This window comes from Leptopilina boulardi, unplaced genomic scaffold (assembly GCF_019393585.1).
Source record: "Leptopilina boulardi isolate dan_hultmark-lab unplaced genomic scaffold, ZJU_Lbou_2.1 LbouV2_112, whole genome shotgun sequence".
Classification (NCBI taxonomy): Eukaryota; Metazoa; Arthropoda; class Insecta; order Hymenoptera; family Figitidae; genus Leptopilina; species Leptopilina boulardi.
In genome coordinates, this window is record NW_026137655.1 from 1,464,840 (window position 1) to 1,487,704 (window position 22,865).

The 22,865-nt window shown below is 26.4% G+C and overlaps 1 protein-coding gene across 5 annotated transcripts in view; it reads left to right on the plus strand.

The window, feature by feature from the left end:
* The window catches only part of LOC127280094 (protein neuralized), a 67,603-nt gene that overhangs the window by 13,860 nt on the left and 30,878 nt on the right, over positions 1 to 22,865 (plus strand). For 2 of the 5 annotated variants that reach the window (XM_051302950.1, XM_051302942.1), the window contains exon 2: positions 11,558 to 11,615. The exons of the other annotated variants lie outside the window; for them this stretch is intronic. In XM_051302950.1, the coding sequence (XP_051158907.1) occupies positions 11,612 to 11,615 (4 nt within the window). In that variant the 5' untranslated portion in view covers positions 11,558 to 11,611. The remainder of the gene's footprint in view (positions 1 to 11,557; positions 11,616 to 22,865) is intronic. 5 annotated transcript variants of the gene reach the window in all.

The following is a 22,865-nucleotide window of genomic DNA, read 5'->3' on the forward strand; positions in this document are numbered from 1 at the left end:
TTTTTTCTTTTTTAATAATATTTTTTATTTTCATTTATTTTATTATTTAATGTTTTTTATTCTATTTCTTATTTTATTATTTGTTTTTTATTCTATTTCTTATTTTATTAATAATTATTAATCACTAATTAATCATTAAAAAGTATGAATTAATATTCTGATCGACTTAAACTCCTTTTCTTAATTTACGAAAACTTAAATTCGAATTTAATGCGAGATAGGATTATATTATTCTGAAACTGAGATAGCCTTTTATTATTTTGACAATTGAACTAGCTTCATATTGAACTGAGCTCGAGATGGCATTTTATTATTCTGACAAATGAACGGGCATCTTATCAACGGGAGGCGTCGATATTTGCAGTGAGAATCGTAGCACTTGTTCGCTATTGCGTAATAGGAAGAATTAACCCCTTTTGTGATCCTTTACTGTACGGGGATTTCAACCCTTAGAGAATCAGTCATTTGTTCTTGGTTCTTTAATTACCACCCTTATTTCAACGCAAAAGGGTTGTATGTGTGAAAAGTACATTTGCTTTGTCAGTTAAAAAAAACGTATTTTAGAAATGAAAGTTAAAAAAAACGTTTATTAAAAAAAAAGTTTAGAAATTTTGTTTTTTTTACTATTGACCTACTTTGCCTGATGTTGAGCCTAATATTTTAAAAATAGTAGATGAATTCTCATATAATGGTTCCTCTATATGCTTGTAATTCCCTTTCTTTTTATTAAAAAAAAAACAACTCATAGCGAGTGCTAACCATATGTGACCTTAATTTGTTTAATGATTCAGTGGCCCCATATTGCCATGATGAATTGTCAAATTGGTCAAAAATTGGTTTTGAATTAATTTTCTCAACAATATTTTTTTATAATTTGTGGAGGTTTATATCCAGAGAAAAGATATACATTTATCTCAGAACCAAATAAAAATTTTGTTTTTTCAAAGAAATATTTATTTATTTCAAATAAACATGTTTCAAATATTTATTTGTTACAAATAAGTTTTGTCTGATTTAAATAAAAATTAAATAAAAATAAAAAAAGTAAATTAAAATGATTTAAATCAAAATTAGTTATTAGACTAATATATTTTTGATTCAAATATAAAATTTTATTTGTCCCAAATAAATGCAAATGAAAAATTTCTCTGGAACTGAAATTTAAACTATGCCATATACGTTTTCGTCGACTATTAAACAAAACTGCAAACAGACGTTGAGAATATATAAGGAAAGAAGAAAAAAAAGCAACGTTCTAAATTTAGATTTCTAACGTATATATCGTCACCAGTCAGTATACATCTCTCCCTTTTGATTTGAATTTGCGTCCAGCTTTCGAATTATATGCAGCAGGCAGCATGATAGTCTGAAATTTCGTTATAAAAATTCTCTCTCTCTTTCTCTGTAACGATCAAAATCTATTCAATTTGAAAACCCCTTTTGAAAATTCGTATTCAATTATTCTCCTCCTTCACGGGTTTTTGGCAATAGACGGCTGCCTCGCGCGCCGACATCAGGCACTCCTACGCTCGTTTATTTTATTCTTTGTGAGAAGAATACTTATTGCCGGATGAATGCGAAATTCAAGGCGAACCGATGCATCAAAAAATAAATAAGGACAATTGTGCTCCAGACACCAACCGTCCAAATTTTCACCCCCTTCTAGAAATTTGCTTCTTTAACTCTAGTGTGTGGTAGAATTTTTGATGCATTTCTTTTTTTTTGGAAAAAGTAAATAAATGCATTCTTTTTATTATAAACATAAAGAATTTCTTATTTTTTAGCAAAATTGAATATTCAAATATAATTTTTTGTACTGAAAAAAAAATTATTTGATTCAAATAATCAATTATTTGATATTAAATAAATATTTATTTGAACCAAATAATTTTTATTTGAATTAAATAAATATTTATTTGTATCAAATAATTACTATTTGAGTGAATTAAATGGTATTTGTTCAAATGCAATATTGGTTCAAATGCAATTTAATTAGTTAAAATAAAATTTATTTAGTTCAAGTAAATATTTATTTGGCTCAAGTGAATATTTATTTGGTTCAACTAAACATTTATTTGAAAATAGTCAAGTAACCGATTACAATTTTTTTTTCATTGCATTCTTTTGAAACTGCAACATTATATGAAACCAAATCTTTTTTTAAAAAAAATTTCAAATCCCTTTGGATGCAAAAAATTTACATTTAATTTATTTTTATTTAATTTAATTAAATGATTTATTAAATTGTCAGATGAAAATGAAATTGAAGAAAAAATGACAATTTAAAACAGACGTTATTATTATTATAGAGAGATAAAGAGCAAAGGATGAGGCACGTAAAATATGAGAGCGCGCTTCCTTTGAAGAAATTATGCCGTATAAGTGGCATAAGGTTAAAAAAAATGGAGAGGAGAGAGGCGTGTTTTAAAGTCACCATAAAAATCATGAGTACTTGCTCATTCTAGAGAGAATTACGGTTCAACACTTCTTGTCTCTCCTGTGCTCAACTCTTTTCTTTACTTCATCATCCCAGAAGTTACCTACCACCTTCTTTCTTTCTCCCTCCCTCTCTCATATACGTATGATCATAATGCCCTGTGTATATACTTATCCCTACCAATGTATATATAACCAGGCAAGCCACGCGCCACTCGGCTCCATTTCATTGTCTTCTCACCCATCTTCTTCTCATCTCTCTTGCTCTCTCTCTTGCTCTCTCTTGCTCTCTCTTTACAGAAATTTTCAACATCTGTCCGACTTCTTCCCACCCTCTCATAATGTTCACTTGGTAACAGTGCACCATCCGTCTCCTCCCTCTTCTCAGAAACTCGAAATTATTTCTCCTATCTTGTCTGAATTTTTAAAATCTAACATTCTAGGGAAAATAAAAGCTATTTTTTTCTGCTTCTTTTTATGCGCCTTTTAAGATAGTTTTTTTTAATTTCATGTTAGCTATGAAGAGAACAATGAAGTATATTTTAATGTTTATTATATGGTTCATTTTATATAGATGTGGATTAAAATTAATTTTTGGTCCACGCAGCATCACACTGAACAAAAATTTATTTTATTCAAAATAATTTACTTGACTATTATCAAATGAATATTTGAACAAAATAATTTTTATTTGAATTAAATAAACTATATTTGAACCAATAATTTCTGTACTTGAAACAAATACCATCTCAAATAATAATTATTTGTTACAAATAAATTGTTTATTTGATAATAGGCAAGTAACCGATTATTTAGATCAAATAAATTTTTTTTATAATCGGTTACTCGACTATTATCAAATAAATATTTATTTGTAAAAAATAATTATTATTTGAGATGGTATTTGTTTCAAATACAAAAATTATTGGTTTAAATCCAGTTTATTTAATTCAAATAAAAATTATTCGAATAAATATTCATTTGATACACTCAAAAAAAAATTTATTTCATTCAAATATTCGATTACTTAACTATTATCAAATAAATATTTATTTGTATCAAACAATTATTATTTGAGTCAATTATCATTTTCAAATACAGAAATTATTATTGGTTCAAATACAATTTATTTAATTCAAATAAAAATTATTTGGTTCATGTAAATATTTATTTAATAATAGTCAAGTAATCGAGTATTTGAATCAAATAAATTTTTTTTTTCAGTGTTATAGTCAAGTAACCAATTATTTGAATTAAATAAAAATTTTTTATGATTAATAGTTGTATATAAATTATAATTATAATGATCATTGGAATTATAAACAATGAGAGGATTTATCATCAAATCTTGGCTCGATGTATAAAATGCTAAATTAATTTTCATTTGATATTCAACATTTGATATCATAATGTTTACCTCATATGTGCATTATTCATCTTCCCTTTCTTTTGATCTCGATAAAATTTATCCCTTATAGCCAAGAGTAACAAGGAAATGCTACGGGAAAATTAGCATATAATATATTTTAAAACAGAATTTTATAAATAGAATTTTCTAAATTTTCCATTTTTTTGATAAGCTTGTATCTGCTTTACAAAAAAGAATACTTCTTATACGTTATTAAGAGAGAGAGATAAAGTGCGCGGTTTTAACCTAGATTTGGGTCAATGATTCCGGAACAGTACTTCGAAATATATAGGAACAGTGTTTGTGTGCATAAAGCAAAAGAAGTAATTCCATGAAATAATTCTCTTTTTTTTATATCCTCCTCGCAAATATAAAAAAACAAAAATGTTGAATTTTTATACTATACCAACGAAAAAAATATACGATCAAAGCTCTCTTGCATAACAAAAAAGTTTATACTTGTTTCCAAGAGATGCGCGTATATGAAATGCGAGTATATAAAACTTTTTGGTTTACATTTTTCTCTGCTCAGTTTCAATAAAAAAAAAAAAAAATCCGGTGCAAAGCTATTTTGGCAACAAGCCACGGGGGGCAATGATTTTTAAAGAATGTCACTTTTGTAAAAAAAAAAAAAAAATGTTATAATTTTTCGAAAAGTGAAATTTTTCATATTATATAATAAAAATGAAAATTCATTTTTTAATCTTACTCTTTAAATCTGATTTAGTCACAAATTTTAACTAATTTGAATTAGTGACTCACTTTTTATTTTTGAATTAGTTAAATTTTTAAACAAAAATTTTTTACTATCGAATTAATAAAATTTGACTAATTTAAAAACAAAATTCAAATTAGTAAAATTTTATTAATAATAGAATAAAAAATTTTCTACTATTGAATTAGTAAAATTTAACTAATAGTGGAAAAAATTTTGTACTATCGAATTAGTAAAATTTAACTAATTCCAAAATAAAAAGTGAGTCACTATAATTCAAATTATTAAAATTTAACTAATAATAAAATAAAAAATTTTCTACTAACGAATTAGTAAAATTTAACTAATTCAAAAGCAAACAGTGAGTGACTAATTCAAATTAGTTAAAATTTGTCCTAATTCTTTAGAGATTATTTATTTTTTGTAATAGAAACTTTTTTTTTAAATTTTCATGATTTTTTTCAATTCCTTCAAATTTTGTAGTTTTTTTTAGAAGGAATATTCTAAAAAGTTTGAATATATCGAAAATCGAATGGTCGTCAACCATCAGGAGGCAAATATATTGGATGGTGGCCGTCATAAGCCGGACGCACATCTGCCCATTTGTGTGGCAGGTGGCGATTTATCCATTGCTCTCTCTCTCGCTCTCGTTTACTTTTTTTCCCCTCCCTCGCACTTTATCCTAGGGGTTTTGTGTCTCTCTTTTTTACACACATGCACCATTGGGAATTTCTTTACACTCTCTCTCTTTCTCTTTTGCCATCGTCCTTTCTCGTCCTTCCTTGCGGCTCTCCTTTTCTTTCGGAGCCACGCGACAGAAACGACTGGCGCGTGTCGGCCTTGCCATATACGTATATATTAGTGGGGATATTTCTCACTCACACACACGGTGAGAATAACAAGACGAAAAAAAAACGGAAGCACCAGCAGAACCAAATACTATAAGACTGCATCCTAAAAATTTTTTTTTTTTTTTAATTACTCCCATAATTCTTATGAAATTTGATAAGAATTATATTTAGCAAGTTTCCAGCTTCTTGTTGCATTTGTTTTAATTTTGAAAATTACAGGTTTTCTTCGTTTTGAAATTTTCTTTTAAGCAGATGTTAGCTGAAAACTTAATTTTATTTATTAAAATTATTTTCCAAATTAGGAAATAAATCATAAGTACTCTCTAAAGAATTAGGAATAATTTTAACTAATTTAAATTAGTCGTTACTAATTAATACATGGAGAAAAATAGAAAAACGTATAAAGTAACTTTTACTACTTTAAAAGTAAAATCTGAAATGTCAGGAGTTTCTGTGCATTTCGAGTAATTTTTACTTCGAAAATAGTAAAATTTACTATTTTTGGAGTAAAAATTACCAGAAATGTGCAGAAACTTCGGACAGTGCAGGTTTTACTTTTAAATTAGTAAAAGTTACTTTATTCGTAAACGAATCAATTTTTCAGATTTTAATTTTTAGTTCTACACGATTTCTTATCATTTAGAAACATGTATTTTTGATAAAAGATTAAAAAAGCGTTTTTCCGCCTTTTTTTTTATCAGTTTACACGCACCTAATTCTAAAAGAGATATATATATATATACCTTTTCCGATAAAAATCTAGCTGTATTCCGGTTTTCGATATTCTTACCAGCTGACACCACTTTAAGGAACGTGGCACGTGGCTCCTTTTAAAATGAAACGGTTTTTTTTACCCTCCTCTCATCCTCATTGCGTGGTAAACCTCTTTTTTTTAGCGAGTTTCTTATGAACATGTGATCAATTTATTAATTGCGAGTTTCGACTTTTTTTTCACATTTCGTAAAAAAAAAAATCTAATATACAGAATGAGAATGTAAAAATGTTTTTAACCATATGGGAACTTTTTTTTTTTTTATTATTTGATCCTCTTTGATCTGAGTGTTTTTTTGTGGAGAATATATAAGATATATACTTTATTGAGAGAGGGGAGAATAGAATTAATGCTTGATATATATAGTAAGTGTTTCTTTATTTTATTTTCGAAATAAATGGAGGAATCGAACTGGACCCACTTTGTGCTTGCCATTTGTTCGAAAAATCGTAAAATACCCGGACAATTGCCCTAACGATTCACATTGTTAGTATAGTAGCCAATGGTCAGTCTGTGCGAAAATTGAGAGTCCGTGGGAACATCCAAAAAGAGAGAGAGAGAGAGAGATAGGAATATTTCGACCACATATTGAAATCGATAGAATCAACTTTTGTTTAATTTTAACTTGGATTTTCAATCTCCCTATACCTCTTTCCATTATTTCCATTTTCAATTACAAAACGAATATATAGCACGCGATATATACATGTTTATTTTCTGAGAATTAAATTTTCTCTGAAATCGAATTTTTTTTTTTTTAATTAACATTTTGAATATCAATTATTATTATAGCAATATTTTGCTATTGTTGCTGTATTAATTTCTTTTTTTTAACAGTAACCAACAAAATTTTAAATATTGGCGCAACATTTTTTTAATGTAGAAAAATTCTTCTATTTGAAGGGGAACGTTGACGTTTTGAATATAAGAAAAGGTAGAATGATTCGCTTATTGAAAAAACGAGTGGTGCTATAGGTACCTGGAGAAAAGTTTTTCATTTCTTGAATGGTGCGCATATTGTTGTGCTTCTATTATTTTCAATTCATGGTTCAGAGATTTTACAAGCACACACGTGGGAATGCACTTGGGGATTTTTGTCTCCCTTTTCTTATACATATATATAAGCATTAATACAATGCCACGTGGACCGAAAAAAAATACATGTACCTTAGGGAAAACGAAAGGTCGCGCTTTTTCGAATATTATATATATAGAAAAGTCAGGTAGCCGATTCAAAATCCGACGACGCAACCTACCTGTCTAAGACTTTTTCACCCCAATGTGTGTGTGCCCCTAAAGAAATCTTCTTTTCTTATATATATATACGCGTGCACCTTTCCATGCGAGAGAAGGTGCAACGCAGAAGGTGATCATTTTTCTCCATCTTGTTAAAATATCTCTCAGGTTCTTGAAAATATTCGGTTTAGAAAAGAATTTCAAAAAAAAAATCAGATTTTTATAGATAGAGCTGTTCTATTTTTATTTATTATAATAATTTATTTATTTACAATAATAATTTATAAATATTACAATACATAATATATTTAAGTATGCACTTGTCCATTTTGATTATTTTTTGATAAAAAATTCATGTCTTATATAGCTGTTATAAATTTTAAATTTTTTTAATGTTTTTGTTATGAATTTACAAATATACAATGATTCTAGTTAAATTTAAAAAACAATGTTATAATTAATGAATAGATATAAGAAAGGCGGAAGAAGAATTATCTGTTTCGCTTTTGAGAGAGTAAGATATTCTGATAATAAAAGAAAAACAACCACATTGTGTTAACCATAATGTACTTATTGCTCATTTGTTGCATTATTTTTAAATTCGTGCAATATAATGTTTAACTTTTTCTTTGAGCAACGATTATGAAGAATGGAATCATTAACACTCTCTCATACGGTCGCAAAATTTTAATTATATACAATATATTATTATCATGTATGATAATTAGATTTCAAGCATTGATGCAAATTTAAATTTATTTCTTGCGGAAGAAGACATAGTTTATTCATGTGCTTCTTCAACCCTAATGATAACAATGTATTATACAATTGTAATTATAAGAAAAATATGCTATTGAATCAATAGCATATATTTTTCTCAGTGTAGTTCTTTTCATTTTTTTGTGAATAGTTAATTCTCGAATTATTGAGTAGAATGAACCCTAAAATTGATAAATATATTTTACGTGTGCCATTTTTGTATCGTATATAAAAATACCTTTCCTCGAGGTAAAGGTCTTATATGTATATGAGGGAAAGAGGAAGATAGTGTCTCCGGTAGCACTTGGTGTTCCGGGGTGCTGGAATAATAAAGTGGGTGGGCAAAATGAATGGGATATGTTGTGAGTGCTTCGGTTTAGTATTGTTGATCGAACAATGGCGTCTGGCTTACGCCGTGAGGGAGCCAGAAGGCAGCTGATATTCACTGACTGCGAGAGAAGAACCTCCGCTTGGTAACAACGGCCTCTCCTATAATCTTCTCATGTTTATTGCACACATATCCCTTAAAATAAGAATATATACTAGTCCCTGCACTCTATTCTTATAGGTCAATCCTTTTTCTCCAATTTTTACAATGTGATAAAAATCAGTTATTTGTTGAAGAAAATTGACTTTGTATATACATTTTCCAGTTCAGATTGTACATTTTACAATGTGCATTGTACTATTCACAATACGGATTGTGTAATTTACAATGCTGATAGTACAGTTTACAATATTCATGGTATTTGCAATATATGTTGTATAAGTTCCATTACTGTTTTGTAAAATTTACTGAACCGATTTGTTAAGTTTATAGTATAGATATTATAATTTACAATATGGATCGTATATTCTAAACGAACAATAATTGTTTTGAAAGAACAATTGGATATTAATTATTAAGATTTCCCTTTCCTACAGACCATTAAACATAGTTCCGTAAATGCTGGAGAAAATGTGAATCAAGTTCAAAATAATAATTATGAATGAAGAGAAAGTTCGTGTTTCGTTTATAGTAGAAATTTGATATGTTGCTTAATTAAATTGAAATTAGATTTTTTTATATCTATTTTCTTTTTTGTTGTATGCAGCAATATAGTGTGAGTTGTGAATGAATGGTTCGAGAGCTCATTGAATTTTCATTAGATATTATATATATATATGAACAGATATGAGTGAGGCTTTCTATTATCGTTCTCTGATATATACATTTACCTACCTGTATACTGTTTGCTTATGAAAATTCTAAAGACTTGATTCTCGAAGATGCTTCAACACCCTCTTGAAAACGGTCCTTGATCTTTTTTTTCATAAGGACCCTCGATGAGCATCCAGGTAATACTATTTGTCGATCTTTGAATTCTAACACTGGATTCAACCTGTTGCATCACTGATGTGATATGGATTTTTTTTCTTATTAAAGAAAGTTCCTTCTAAAAGGAAATCTGATAAATTGCGATTTTTGTGACATTTTGATTTTGTAGGAAGGAAAATTTGAAAAATTAGTATACTTTAAGGATTATAAGGCTATCTTTAATTAATTTGATTAATTGATGATTATTATAGTTTTTGGTTCATTGTCTTCAGTAGCTATAAATGTTACATTTTCGTTACCCTATTAAATTTCTTTTTCTTCTCTACTGTTTGCTTACAGAAAGGGAAACGACTATTTCCTGTAGGCCACGTGTCTATTCTATTTATCCGTGCAAACTCTTTTTGACCCAGGTCAAATTACCTATCGATAGATCGAAAAAAGAAAGCAGCTGTTCATCTGGACATTGGAAGATTTTTTTGACATACTCCTATGGTGCTCTCCCCATAATAACTTTTTTTCTTCTCTTTTCATCTGGAGTCATTGACTCTTATAGAGATCACTTTCATTATTATATTTGCTGCGGAAAATCTAATTTATTGGAAAAGTAACAATTTCCCATTATTTTCAAATGTTTATTATTTATCTAAACAATTTTTATGATGAATTAATAAAAATATATTATTGTATTTTTGATCCGCATGTCTTATTTTCTTGAGGAATATATATGTGTGCGCGCACATATTCGCGTTTTTAACAAAAATCAATTCGTTTTGAATTGAAGATTGAATTGAGGCTAAATTCGATGGACATCGACACGCATATGCACCTGGAATCTTTACGGTAACTCCCCTCGTTGTATTGACACCTGGAGAACACATGCCGATGACCTGAGACTATATATATGATGAACCCTCATTCTTCAGATTTTAGCCTTTCGATTTTAGCCGCGCGCACACAGGGGTCATTTTCACCCACGCGCGTTCTTGTTTAATCAACCATGATAATTCACATCAATTTGTGGGGAGACCATATTAAAATCAATTTTTCATTCTATATAAAATATATTCTATACATTAGTTTAAACTTTAAACTCCATTATTTTATAATAACTTATTATACCAATTTTTTTATTATATTATTTTATTTATTTATTATTATTATTACACTGAAAATAAAATTATTTGATTGCAATAATTAATTACTTGATTATTATCAAATAAATATATTTAAATAATTATTATTTTAGTCAATTTTTTTATATTTTGACATTCGATAGTCGATCTTTTGTTTTTAAAAATATAATTTCAGTTTAATTCAGAAGTGTCAGTTCAATTAAAAATAAATATATTGTTATATTAATAGGTTATAGAGAAATTTATGTTTAGAAAAAAATTGCTATTGATAATATTTTTTTTTCGGTGTTTTAGTTTATTTTTTGGATTTTTGTATAATATGAATGAAAAGAGGTATATGTGGTATAATTAGAGATGTCTTAAAGGATTGTGATCGGATTTAAAGAAGAAAAGAATATATGTAAAGATTATGAGGGTTCACCTGGGTCATTTGAATGTTTAAATATATATATATATATATATATATATATATATAAATATATGTAAGGGTGGAGAAGTTTTGCGAGTTTTAAATTGAAAAGGGGATAAAAATCATCCTAATACAGCAGCTTTCGTTTTATTCAAATAATTTCAGGACCCCTCTCGACATTCCGAAAGTCTGCGCGCAAGAGCCATTTCTAAAGCCAGATGTTTTTCAATTTTTCTTATGTACCTCTATGTATGTACCCTTCTCTCTTATCCAATACACATATACCCCTCTTTCGAATTTGCAGCTTGTCCACTTTTATTTATATATATATATATCACTGACCACTTCTCCATTTCCGTCAAAATTTTTCTATTTACTTTATAAACATTTTTCCTCCTAATATGTTTTAATTATTTATATATTTTTTATTTATATTTAATTAACATAAAAATACTTATTTAAATATTTTGAATTTTTATTATTTATTTAATTTAATTTATTTATTCGTTTTTTGTTTCAGGTGAGTTGAATTTCCTTGAGTGCTTTAAGAGTATATAGTATAAGCCACCAAAAAATGAGTGAGTAAAAATAATAATTTCTAAAAAATATTTATGTTTAAAAAAAATAATGAAGTTTCACTGATATACAATATTGTATAATCAATTACTCGTTTATTTTGGAGAACTACTGTAAAATGTAAATTGAAATATGGTAATCCCTTGATTTGATTCGCCAAGCGTAGAAATTGGATGTTTCAAGGTAGAATATTATGTTCCATTTCATATATATGAAAAGCACATATGTCAGTATGATTCATGTGTGCGCGCGCGAAATTATATTAATATCTGAAAATCAGCTTTTTGATTCAAATTCATTATTATTAGGAAAATAACAATATTTTACAGATTTATAAACTGTAAAATAAATATTTCTTTGGTTCAAATAAATCTTATTTTGTTTAAATAAATTTTTTTTGTTCCAAAAATTATTTTTGGTTCAAATAATTTTTATTATGTCCAAATAAATTTTGTTTAAATAAGTTTTATTATGTCCAAATAAATTTTGTTGAAATAAATTTTATTTTGTTCAAATAAATTTTGTTTGGTTGAAATAAATTTTCTTTTATTTGAAACAAATATAATAATTTAAATTCAGAAGTAAATTAAAATATTGTTATTGTAAATCATTTTCTCGCAATTATAGTTTCCACTTCGTCTTTCAATATATTGTTGATGATTACATCATTCAGATTTTATAGAACTAAAAACAAAAGAAATTGATAAAAATGTCAATTCTAAGACTATTGTGTCATTCCCTATTGTTGCATTATGATGTGTCGAACCTGTTGCAACTGGGTTGAGCTGACTTTAATATACTGCGAATTATATTACAATAAGCTTAAAATATATTTTTAGGCGCATGGTTAAAGAATTAGTAATTTATATGAGAAGTTACTGCGTGTGTTAGACATAAATGCCATTCGGGTGACTTTTGCATGGCTTTTAGTCATCAGCTTAAATATGATTCAGCTTTCAAACCTTTTCCTCTTTATATATATATACATGTATACTGTATCCGCCAACAGGCAACTGCAGGATACAGCATTTTTAATCGGGTTCTCGTCTTTCTTTGTAGCAGCTGTGAATTCTGCGTCTTACCTTCTTTTGCGCGAAAGCAATCAACTTTTTTAATTCATTAACTTTATATTTTCCTTCTAGTTAGAATCTTTGTATGAAATATTCACTTCACTCCCACAGAGAAATCTTTTATATTATTTGTGACAATTTGCATTATATATAAAAATATATTTGTCTCAGAGCTTAATTTAAATCAAATAATAATAATTAATAACAAATTTTATTTGTGCTAATACCTTTTTATTTATAATAAATAAATAACAAATTTTTCTGAGCATAAATAAAATTTTATTAAATTATAATATAATAGAAATTATTTCTTTATTTTTAATTTACAATTTAGTTTAAAAAAAAATGAATTGGTTTTAAAACAATAAAACATAATAATTAAATTAAAAACGTTAATACAATTAAATTTTTAATTATTATTTATAATAAGAATTGTTTTAAATTAATATTTTGTGACAAATTTTGTAATATACTTTGATGTACTCTAGTTTCTAGAATAGAATTTAACTTTATATACTCGGTATTGTCTACATGAAGTGATGTTGACAATGTTAGAGCAGCTGTTCAGTTAAACTTTATAGTGAAAGTCACGTAGAGAACAAAATTGATATTGCATAGTGTGCACTTTGTCTTCAGTGCAGACAAAAGTTAAATTAATAATATGACAACTATATGACTAATAGTTTGTTCAAATTAATATATATATTTATACTTAATTTAATTTTTTTGAATTTGATACAGTTAAATAAAACGAAGATAAAATTTGATAAATTTGTATTTTGTAAATTGCCAAATTTATATAGATTAATTTATTAATTAAATGATAAGAAATTTGAAGAAAGAAATAATTTCGTAATAATATGTAGAAATGATAAATTATAAAATGTTGTTTACATTCAATGAATTAATAAATTTTAAGATGCCTTCTCGAAAAGTATATTATATATATACAAATGATTATATCTTATATTCACCTGCTGTGGATTCACCTTGTCGTACTCGTTTTTGCTTATATATACCATTTTAGTAAACGGGTTACACTACTTATTTGAATTAATAAAGTGGCACATCGAATGTACCTACTTTTATCCTTTATGGACACCACACTCTCCTTAATTGTCATTCAATCAATTAATAAATTGTAATTATAAAAGTCCATTTCAATTTTGAAAATATTTGTTCTAAATTTAAAAATATATTTCGACTTTACGCTGAAAAAAAAGATTATTTGATTCAAATAATTTATTTATTTGACTTATTTGACTATTATCAAATAAATATTTACTTGAACCAAATAATTTTTATTTAAATTAAATAAATTTTATTTGAACCAATAATTTCTATATAGTAAAAATTTATTTAAAATATTTTTAAAAAATGTTTTTTTTATCGATTTTTTAAATTATATTATAATGTTAATTATTATAATGATTGAAATGACACTATCGTCAAAGTGTAAATTCGATTTCACTATATACATATTTAATTTGGCAAATTTTGATTAATTGTATTGATTACTTTTCGTAATTGGTCCAGAATAGTGTATAGGTAGCTGCTGCAAGGTGCGTTTTTTATACCTCATCGCTTCCTTCTTATGTATTCTCCTTTTCCTTTTCATCTTAAATATACATGTGTTAATACATGAGAGGGATAAATGGTCTCGTGCTTATAAGTACGACGTTTTCGATTGGTCGACGGCACGCGCACGCACCTGCCATGCATCTTTTCAAAACTTTCTTTGTCGCACCGCGACCAATATATATATATATATATATTTTATGATTGCAAATTACAGTGAGTGAGAAAAGAGAGAGAGAGATAAAAGAAGAAAATTTTATGAAAAATCTTATTTTTATAAAGAAAAATTCTTTTATCATTATAATGTATTAGGGAAGCGGGAAAATATTATTCTTTTGGATTTTATTTTTTGAATTTCATTTTCAAAGATTTTGTTCGTAAATTTGTTTTTTCAATTGTCGTATCTACTTTTGAAATTTTCCTTTTTAATCGCATTTATATACCCTTTGAAAAGTATTTTTTTCAATTATGCATTTTGGTAATTGCAGTTAAAAAAACATATTCTCAAATTGAAAGGATAATTCTTTTTAATGCTTCTTAAAATGACAAATTTCGCTTTTCATTTCGAAGTTATTTTCTAAAAAAGGAGAATTGGGATTTAGTTTAGCAGAATTTAAAATTATTTTTTTAATTGTTATTTAATTTTTTTTACAGAAGTAATTTCTTTTTGACAAAATTTTTCTAATTCTTCCTTCAGTGGGAGACTTTGAGATTTTTGTTAATTTAATTTTTCCTATTCTGATTCATTTGTAGAGAATTTGGAATTATTTTTCTTGATCAAATTTCGTATAGCATGAATAAATTAATATAAAAATTTCGTTGAATCATATTTAATCATAGCCAACGGAATTTTGAGTAGACAAAATTTGCTTGATTACATTTATATACTTTTTCCATATATCTTTTTTTGAATTAGATATGAATTTTTTTTGTTATTTATCTAAAAATTGATAGTTCGGATTCTGTAATCTTTGTTTTCTGTTAAGTTAAAAATGATATAGAAAATGCAAAGAACTTTGCACGTATAAATAAAATAATAATCGTCTTTCTGTTTCTTTAATCTTTTAGTATCTTCTGTAATCTCTTATTTTTTATCGCATTAATACCGAATTTAAATAAAAGTAATCTCATTTTCCGTTCTACTTTCTGTATATTATTTTCTATAGTGTAAAAATAATTATCTTCCAAACTCCATATCTGATGCAGGAATATAAATATTTAATCTAAGCAATTAAACATTTTTTTTTACTTTTCTATTAGTTTATTATTTACATTCTTCATTTGAAAATTTTATATTTAAAATTTGCACCTTGTAGATTGAATTTAGTTTCTTCATATAAGAACTTTTTGTATTTCTTGATTTTTTTTTTTTTTTTTTGATTATATGAAAAGCAGAGAAGGATCCATTTGTCAGGTATTGGACTATGAAAAGTGCTGACTTCAAAAGATATTCTTTCGAAAATTTAAATGGTCGTTTTTACCTCTCAAGGATTTAAAGTTACAGGTTCAGGTCAGAAATTTCAGCTGGGGTTTCTTAAAGTGTTAGACGTCTGGTTGCGCTCAAGAAACCGTTTATCAAGTGCACAGACCTTTAAATATTTCCAGCTGCTTTGAAAATTTTTTATTATGTACGATATGAAAATTTCTCTCAAATTTGGAATTTTCAAAAAATCCAATATTGTATTTTTGTTTCTGATATCAAAATTAATTTTTCTCGAATTCTTAATTGTCATCTGAATTTTTAGCCTAATTAAAAATTTTTATTTCTAAAAATTTTTTATTTTACAATTTTATTGTTGAATTAAATTTTTTTTTTTTACTAATTTTTAAAATTAAATACTAATGATTTTTAAAAAAAATTGTTACACGAGAGGAAATGACTTCACGCGAACGCTCGCTATTGAGAAAATGTTACCCCGTGTGGACTCATTGAATTTTTGTCCTCTTTGAGAAAACTTGTCCTTTGGTCTCACGCCTCCCATTCAAAAAAAATTTTTATAGAATTTTCTCTCATTCAAAACGTTTTAGAAAACTTTTAAGAAACTATTACTATTGAATTTGAAGTTATGGTGTCCTGTGGTTTGTCAATGTTTCCTTTATTTTCTTATACAACCTGAACGTAACCGCGCTATGATCTATAACTGAATAGAAAATCTAAAAGAAAACTATGAAAGAAGTGTGGCAAAAGCTAGAAATCACAAGAGTATAGAATATTTTCATTGTAAATTTTAGAAAAAAAAAAATATCGAAATGACCACAAACGACACGTGCACATAGAATATACACCTTACAAAAATCGGTTATGATTTTTTTCCAAGAAAATTTTATTCTTTTCAAAAAAAGTATCGTTTATTAGAAAGAGTTTTCAAAAAAATAATAATAATTTTTTATTTAAATTTTTTTTTAAGTTCCATTTATTAAAAAAAAAAAAATGTTACTTTTAATTGAAAATAAAAATTTGGATTAATGAAGTTATATATGCCATATGGTAACATCTGAACAATAATGAAGTTTTGGGGGATCGAACAGAAGTGAAACGAAGTAAAGAACGAAAGCTACTCGTAGCTCTCTATATAGATAAAATTTTGCGAGGAGGCAATTTAGTTTTTCACATTTTTTGATCGAATTTTTAATTTCAATATAGAAAGAAGAAGCTAAAATCATAATTTAAAAAAAAAAAATGAAAAAATCGAACGTTAAACTACGTAAGGAGGATTTTTTATATGCACCTGTTCTTTCATCAGTGGCTTGCAGGGTAGAAATTTTCGTTTAAACTACAGTATTCTCGAAAGACGAACATCTGCCCGGCGAAGGCTTTTTTTTACTGATTCCAAAGACCATGGCAACCAGTTTCTGTTTTACGCGGGCATATATATAAAAAAAAAAAAAAAAGAAAAGAAACGTTTCATTCATCAGTTTTTATTCATAGTTGGACTATTGGTGCTTATAACTTCTTTATAAGTGATGAAAAGTTTGATCCTTTTTCGAGAAAAAAAATTTTGATTTTAGATCTAAATTTGAAATTATATTTGTAGCGTTATTTTTCATGAGATAATCTTTGATATTTTCTTGATGGGTTCAACTGAGGATTTCCGTGAATATGTATATTTTTACCCAAGAGGTGAACGAATTGAATGAATTTGTGGGGAAGCTTTTCGTCTCTAGAAATGCAGGTCATGAATTTAAATTTTTACTGCCAACGAAAACGATATATAACCACAAACATGTGATATATTTATTACAAACCACTTGCAACTTAATCTTGTTCATTTTTTTTAAAATCGCGAATTCTTTTCCGTAAAAAAAAAAATTGATAAACAAATATTATTACATACAAAAAAACAACTATTGAAATAAAAAAACATAATTATATTTTTTGAAATTTGTTATATAATATTCTCATTAAAAAAAATGAATATTATAAAATATTCTCCAGTCTGCTAAAGTGATTGTTAAACACACATACAACATCTTAACAATCTGATAAACGCTCTATTTGAGTAACAAGATAATAGACTTTTCTTCTTTTAACACCGCCAAACAAATAACTTAAGTGCTTTCGTATTTGCGAGTGCATTGCATAAGTGGTCTCTTAAAATAAAACATTGTAAAACAGTTTGTAACTTTAATGTAAGCGAACGTGCAGTTTGTGACAATGATGAGTTGAACAAACAAACAAAAACTTAATTATTTTCAAACAATTTGAAATTACATTTCGCTATTTATTTCTATCTACATAAAGTTCATTGACTTTTTTTTTTTTTTAATGAAAATACTGAATTATTTCAATGAATTTTTGATAGAGTTTCATAATTAAATATTTTAAATAAATATTGAAAAAAAAATTTTTTTTCTTTGAAATCTTTGATTATTGAGAAAACAATTTTATTATTTTCGCTTTGGGATGAGGAAAAACATTTCTCTGTGATGTTGCATGGCAAATGAATTCTCAAAAGACGTAATATTTCCTGTTCTCTTCTTGATTTTCTAAATTTACAACTTACTATTGATTCTTCCGGTTCCTGACGGAATTGCTCTCTCTCTCTTTCTCTCTTTCTCTCTAAAGAACTCTCTAAAAACAGATGTTCGCCAGCCGAAGATTTAAAGATTTAAGTCACGAATGCGTTCTCTAATGGGGTTATATCTTTCATATATTTCTTTGCTAAATCACTGTTCCTGTCACGGGGCGTGTGATATTTTCATTTTAGCCCCCCAAGGCTACTTATACTGCTTTTCAAGTTTCATGAGAAAACGTGCTTTCTTGCAAAGGCGAAAAATACATACATTTTTGAAAATTGCCACCGCCACATATGTAAAAAAAATATCTCTCTTCAAACAGAATCAAGAAAATCATTTTAAAAATTCTTTACGATATGCAAAATTTTCTATGAAAAGAAATTTTTAAGACGCACGTTCGTTCGCAAAAGATTGCAAATTTTTTTGAATGTTAGTTATTACAAAATTTTTGTAGTTACAGAAAATAGTCACATACTTAAAATAAGTTTACTTACTATTGATATTTTTAAATAATGGTAGTTTCAACAGTTGGTATAGTTTTTAAAAAGAGTTGTTACAATAATTATTAGTTTGGTACAACAATTGGTAGTTATAAACAATAATATTTACAACAATTGGTAGTTACAACAATTCATAGTTACAACAATTGGTAGTTATAAACAATAGCAGATGAAACAATTGACAACTACAACAATTGGTAGTTATAAACAATAATAATTACAACAATTGGTAGTTACTACAATTGATAGTTACAACAATTGGTAGTTTCAAAAGATAATAGTTACAATAATTGGTAGTTATAAACAATAGCAGTTGAAACAATTGACAACTACAACAATTGGTAGTTATAAACAAAAATAGTTAAAATAATTGGTAGTAAGAAATGATAATAGTTACAATAATTGGAAGTTACTTACAATCGTAGTTACAACAATTGGTAGGTTTAAACAATTAGTAGTTTTTGCAACAGTAATTACAATCATTGGTAGTTATAAGCAAAAGTAGTTAACAACAATTGGTAGTTAGAAATGATAATAGTTACAATAATTGGAAGTTACTTACAATAGTAGTTACAACAATTGGTAGGTTTAAACAATTGGCAGTTTTTGCAATATTAATTACAATCATTGATAGTTATAAACAAAAATTGTTAAAATAATTGGTAGTTAGGAATGATAATAGTTACAATAATTGGAAGTTACTTACAATAGTAGTTTCAACAAATGGTAGGTTTAAACAATTGTTAGTTTTTGCAATAGTAATTACAATCATTGGTAGTTATAAGCAGAAGTAGTTACAATAATTGGTAGTTTGAAACAATAATAGTTACAATAATTTGTAGTTATAAACAATAGAAGTCCCAAAAATTGGAAATTACAACAATAATTGGTAGTTACAGAAATTAGTAGTTACAAAAGATAATAGTTACAATAATTGGTAGTTATAAACAAAAGTAATTACAAAAATTGGTAGTTAGAAACAATAACAGTTACAATAATTGGTAGTTATAAACAATAGTATTCACAACAATTGACAATTACAACAATTGGTAGTTAAAAACAATTCTAGATAAACAATTGGTAGTTTTAAACAATTGTAGTTGAAAAATTGGTAGTTTTAGATAATTGTAATTAAAAAATTGGTAGTTTTAAACAATTGTAGTTGAAAAATTGGTAGTTTTAGATAATTGTAATTAAAAAATTGGTAGTGTTAAACAATTGTAGTTGAAAAATTGGTAGTTTTAGATAATTGTAATTAGAAAATTGGTAGTTTTAAACAATTGTAGTTGAAAAATTGGTAGTTTTAGATAATTGTAATTAAAAAATTGGTAGTTTTAAACAATTGTAGTTGAAAAATAGGTAGTTTTAGATAATTGTAATTAAAAAATTGGTAGTGTTAAACAATTGTAGTTGAAAAATTGGTAGTTTTAGATAATTGTAATTAGAAAATTGGTAGTTTTAAACAATTGTAGTTGAAAAATTGGCAGTTTTAGATAATTGTAATTAAAAAATTGGTAGTTTTAAACAATTGTAGTTGAAAAATTGGTAGTTTCTAAATAATTGGTAGTTTTAAATAATTGTAGTTAAAACAATTGGTAGATTTTTAAAATTCTAGATACAACAATAGTCAGTTTCAAATAATGATAATTACAACAATTGGTACTTAAAAATAATGGTAACCACAACTTCCAAATGTACAAAAAAAAAAAAAATTTGCAAGAATAAAAAAAGTAAAAAGAAAAGTATAAAAATTACTCTCTGAAGATGAGTCTTTTGTGATGTTGTGTAATTATTATACATTATATAAAGATGAGTCTCTTTTTTATCCATTTATATGTAGTTTCGGAAAATGTGCGCAATATAAAAAAAAAAAAAAGAAATTTGTGAATGTTAGTAACGCAATATTAAAAAGATAAAAGATAAGGCAAACGGTTGAGGTGACATTAAACGAGAAGGCAGCTGCATAGGGGCACATCATCTCCTGTGGTCTCTCAGCTGTCACCGTTCCTTCCGAAACCTTTAAGACACACACCATTTTACTTCCGTAAGAAGAAAGGCGCAGCGCGCACTTGCCACACGATGAACACACGCGTTTGCAATTAATCATATAAACGATATTTCTTTTTTTAAATTAACATTTTTTTTTAAACGAACAATTTTTTTTTTTCAAATATATATATATTTAAAATGCCGCAGAATTTTAATTGCTGGTTCCAAAAAAAGTTTAATTTTTGTATAATTGGTTTAAAAATATTAATTTTTGGAAAATTTTTTTAAAAACTGAAACTTCATTTTTGGTAGTTTTAAATAATTACAATTTTTTGATAATTATGTAGGCTAATGTAAATTATAGAAAAATTATATAGGAGTTTAAAAAATTGGTTGCTCCAAGTTTTGTCGTTTCTTATAGTTAAAATTTATACAATAATTGATTATTTAAAACAGTGTGGTACATTGAATATAATTTCAGCAATGATGTAATTTTTGGCAGAAAAAAGAAAACGTAACGTTGATAATGAATGATTATTATTGAATTAATTATTATCTTAATTTCATTTTACATCTGCTGGGATAAAATATTGCGTCTTATATATATATTATTGTCGTTAACATATACACATACGTATAAACTTACTTAAAACATCGTATTTAATTGATAAATAGCTGGTAGGCGTACAGTACTGAGATACTTTGAATTGTTTCTATAAAGTATGGTGTGAATGTGAGAGTATAACGATGAATTGGCCAGTAATGAAATGATTGTGGCACTAAAGGGTCATCCTCGTTTAAATGTCTTCTGCATTATACATTCTTTCTCTCTCTCTATCTCTCTTTCTTTTTAGATTCAAATCAAAATTGAATTCAACATCTCGTATCTGATAAGATAATTATATTTTAGCTCCGCGTGTGTGTGTGTAACTTATACGAATTCTCTCATGAACTTCATTCATATATTCATTTATTCTTTTCTATATAAAACTTCGAAACGATTCACGTTTATAATCAACGATTTTTAATAAAATATTTTTTTAAATGAAAGGTTTTATAAATTTTAATCTTAAAAATATTTTTTTGCAATTATTCATTAACAAATTAAATAATATACTTATTTAATTAATATTCAAATAAATGTTTAATTATTTCATCAATATTTAATCATTTAATGAATATTTAATTAATTAAATAAAAACTTTTATAGTTTTCTATTTTGTAAAATAATTTATTTTCTAATCGTTGATCATAAACGCTGCGATTTCATCATTGTACTTTTAAAAAAAAATTTTTTTTTTTAATCATTATTGATTAATTTACATATTAATTGCGGTTATGAATAATAATTTTTTTTCTCATGCTTTTATTATAAATTATTGGATATTTAACTATTTCGAGATTTTTTTTTTGTTTTTGCGCTAATTGCTGAAATTTTGATGATTTTTTAAATGATGAAAAGATTGCATTAATGGGCGAGGGGCAAAAAAAAAATAAAAAAATCGTGAGAGCGAATTTATTAAGGCGGTGTAGAACCGAATTTTAAGTGGTATATTGTTGGTTTGATGAAGAAGTCAATTCTATACGAAGTTGCTAAGCGTATCTCCGCTTCCTCAGCGGTAACTAACGCCTCCATCTTGAAGGACTATATCTATACAAATATATATAGTACATGTAATATACTTTGTTGCACTGTATCTCAAGCTCCGAAAATGCATCGTGTAATTTTAGATTCTTTAAGGGCGTTCTATCATTGGGAAAACCCATTTCCAAAAAAAGTTCCATTTTAAAATATTTTATCCAAAAATACAATAAACTTTTTAAATTCGATTTGAAATTTATTTCAGCGCTAAAAAAAAATATATTTCAATTGGATCCATTTAGTATCAATTTGATATTTTTTTTAGTTAACTATGTAACAAATATAACTACAGCAATATTAACAAAAGTATAATTTTTCAATTTCTATCAATTTTATTGAATTTACAGTAATTTTAAATACGGTAATATTTTATGATATCTCGTGTAATTTTCTATTAAATATCAAGTTTATTGCGGCGATATAATAACTCTCATTGACTTTAAATGGAATATCAGG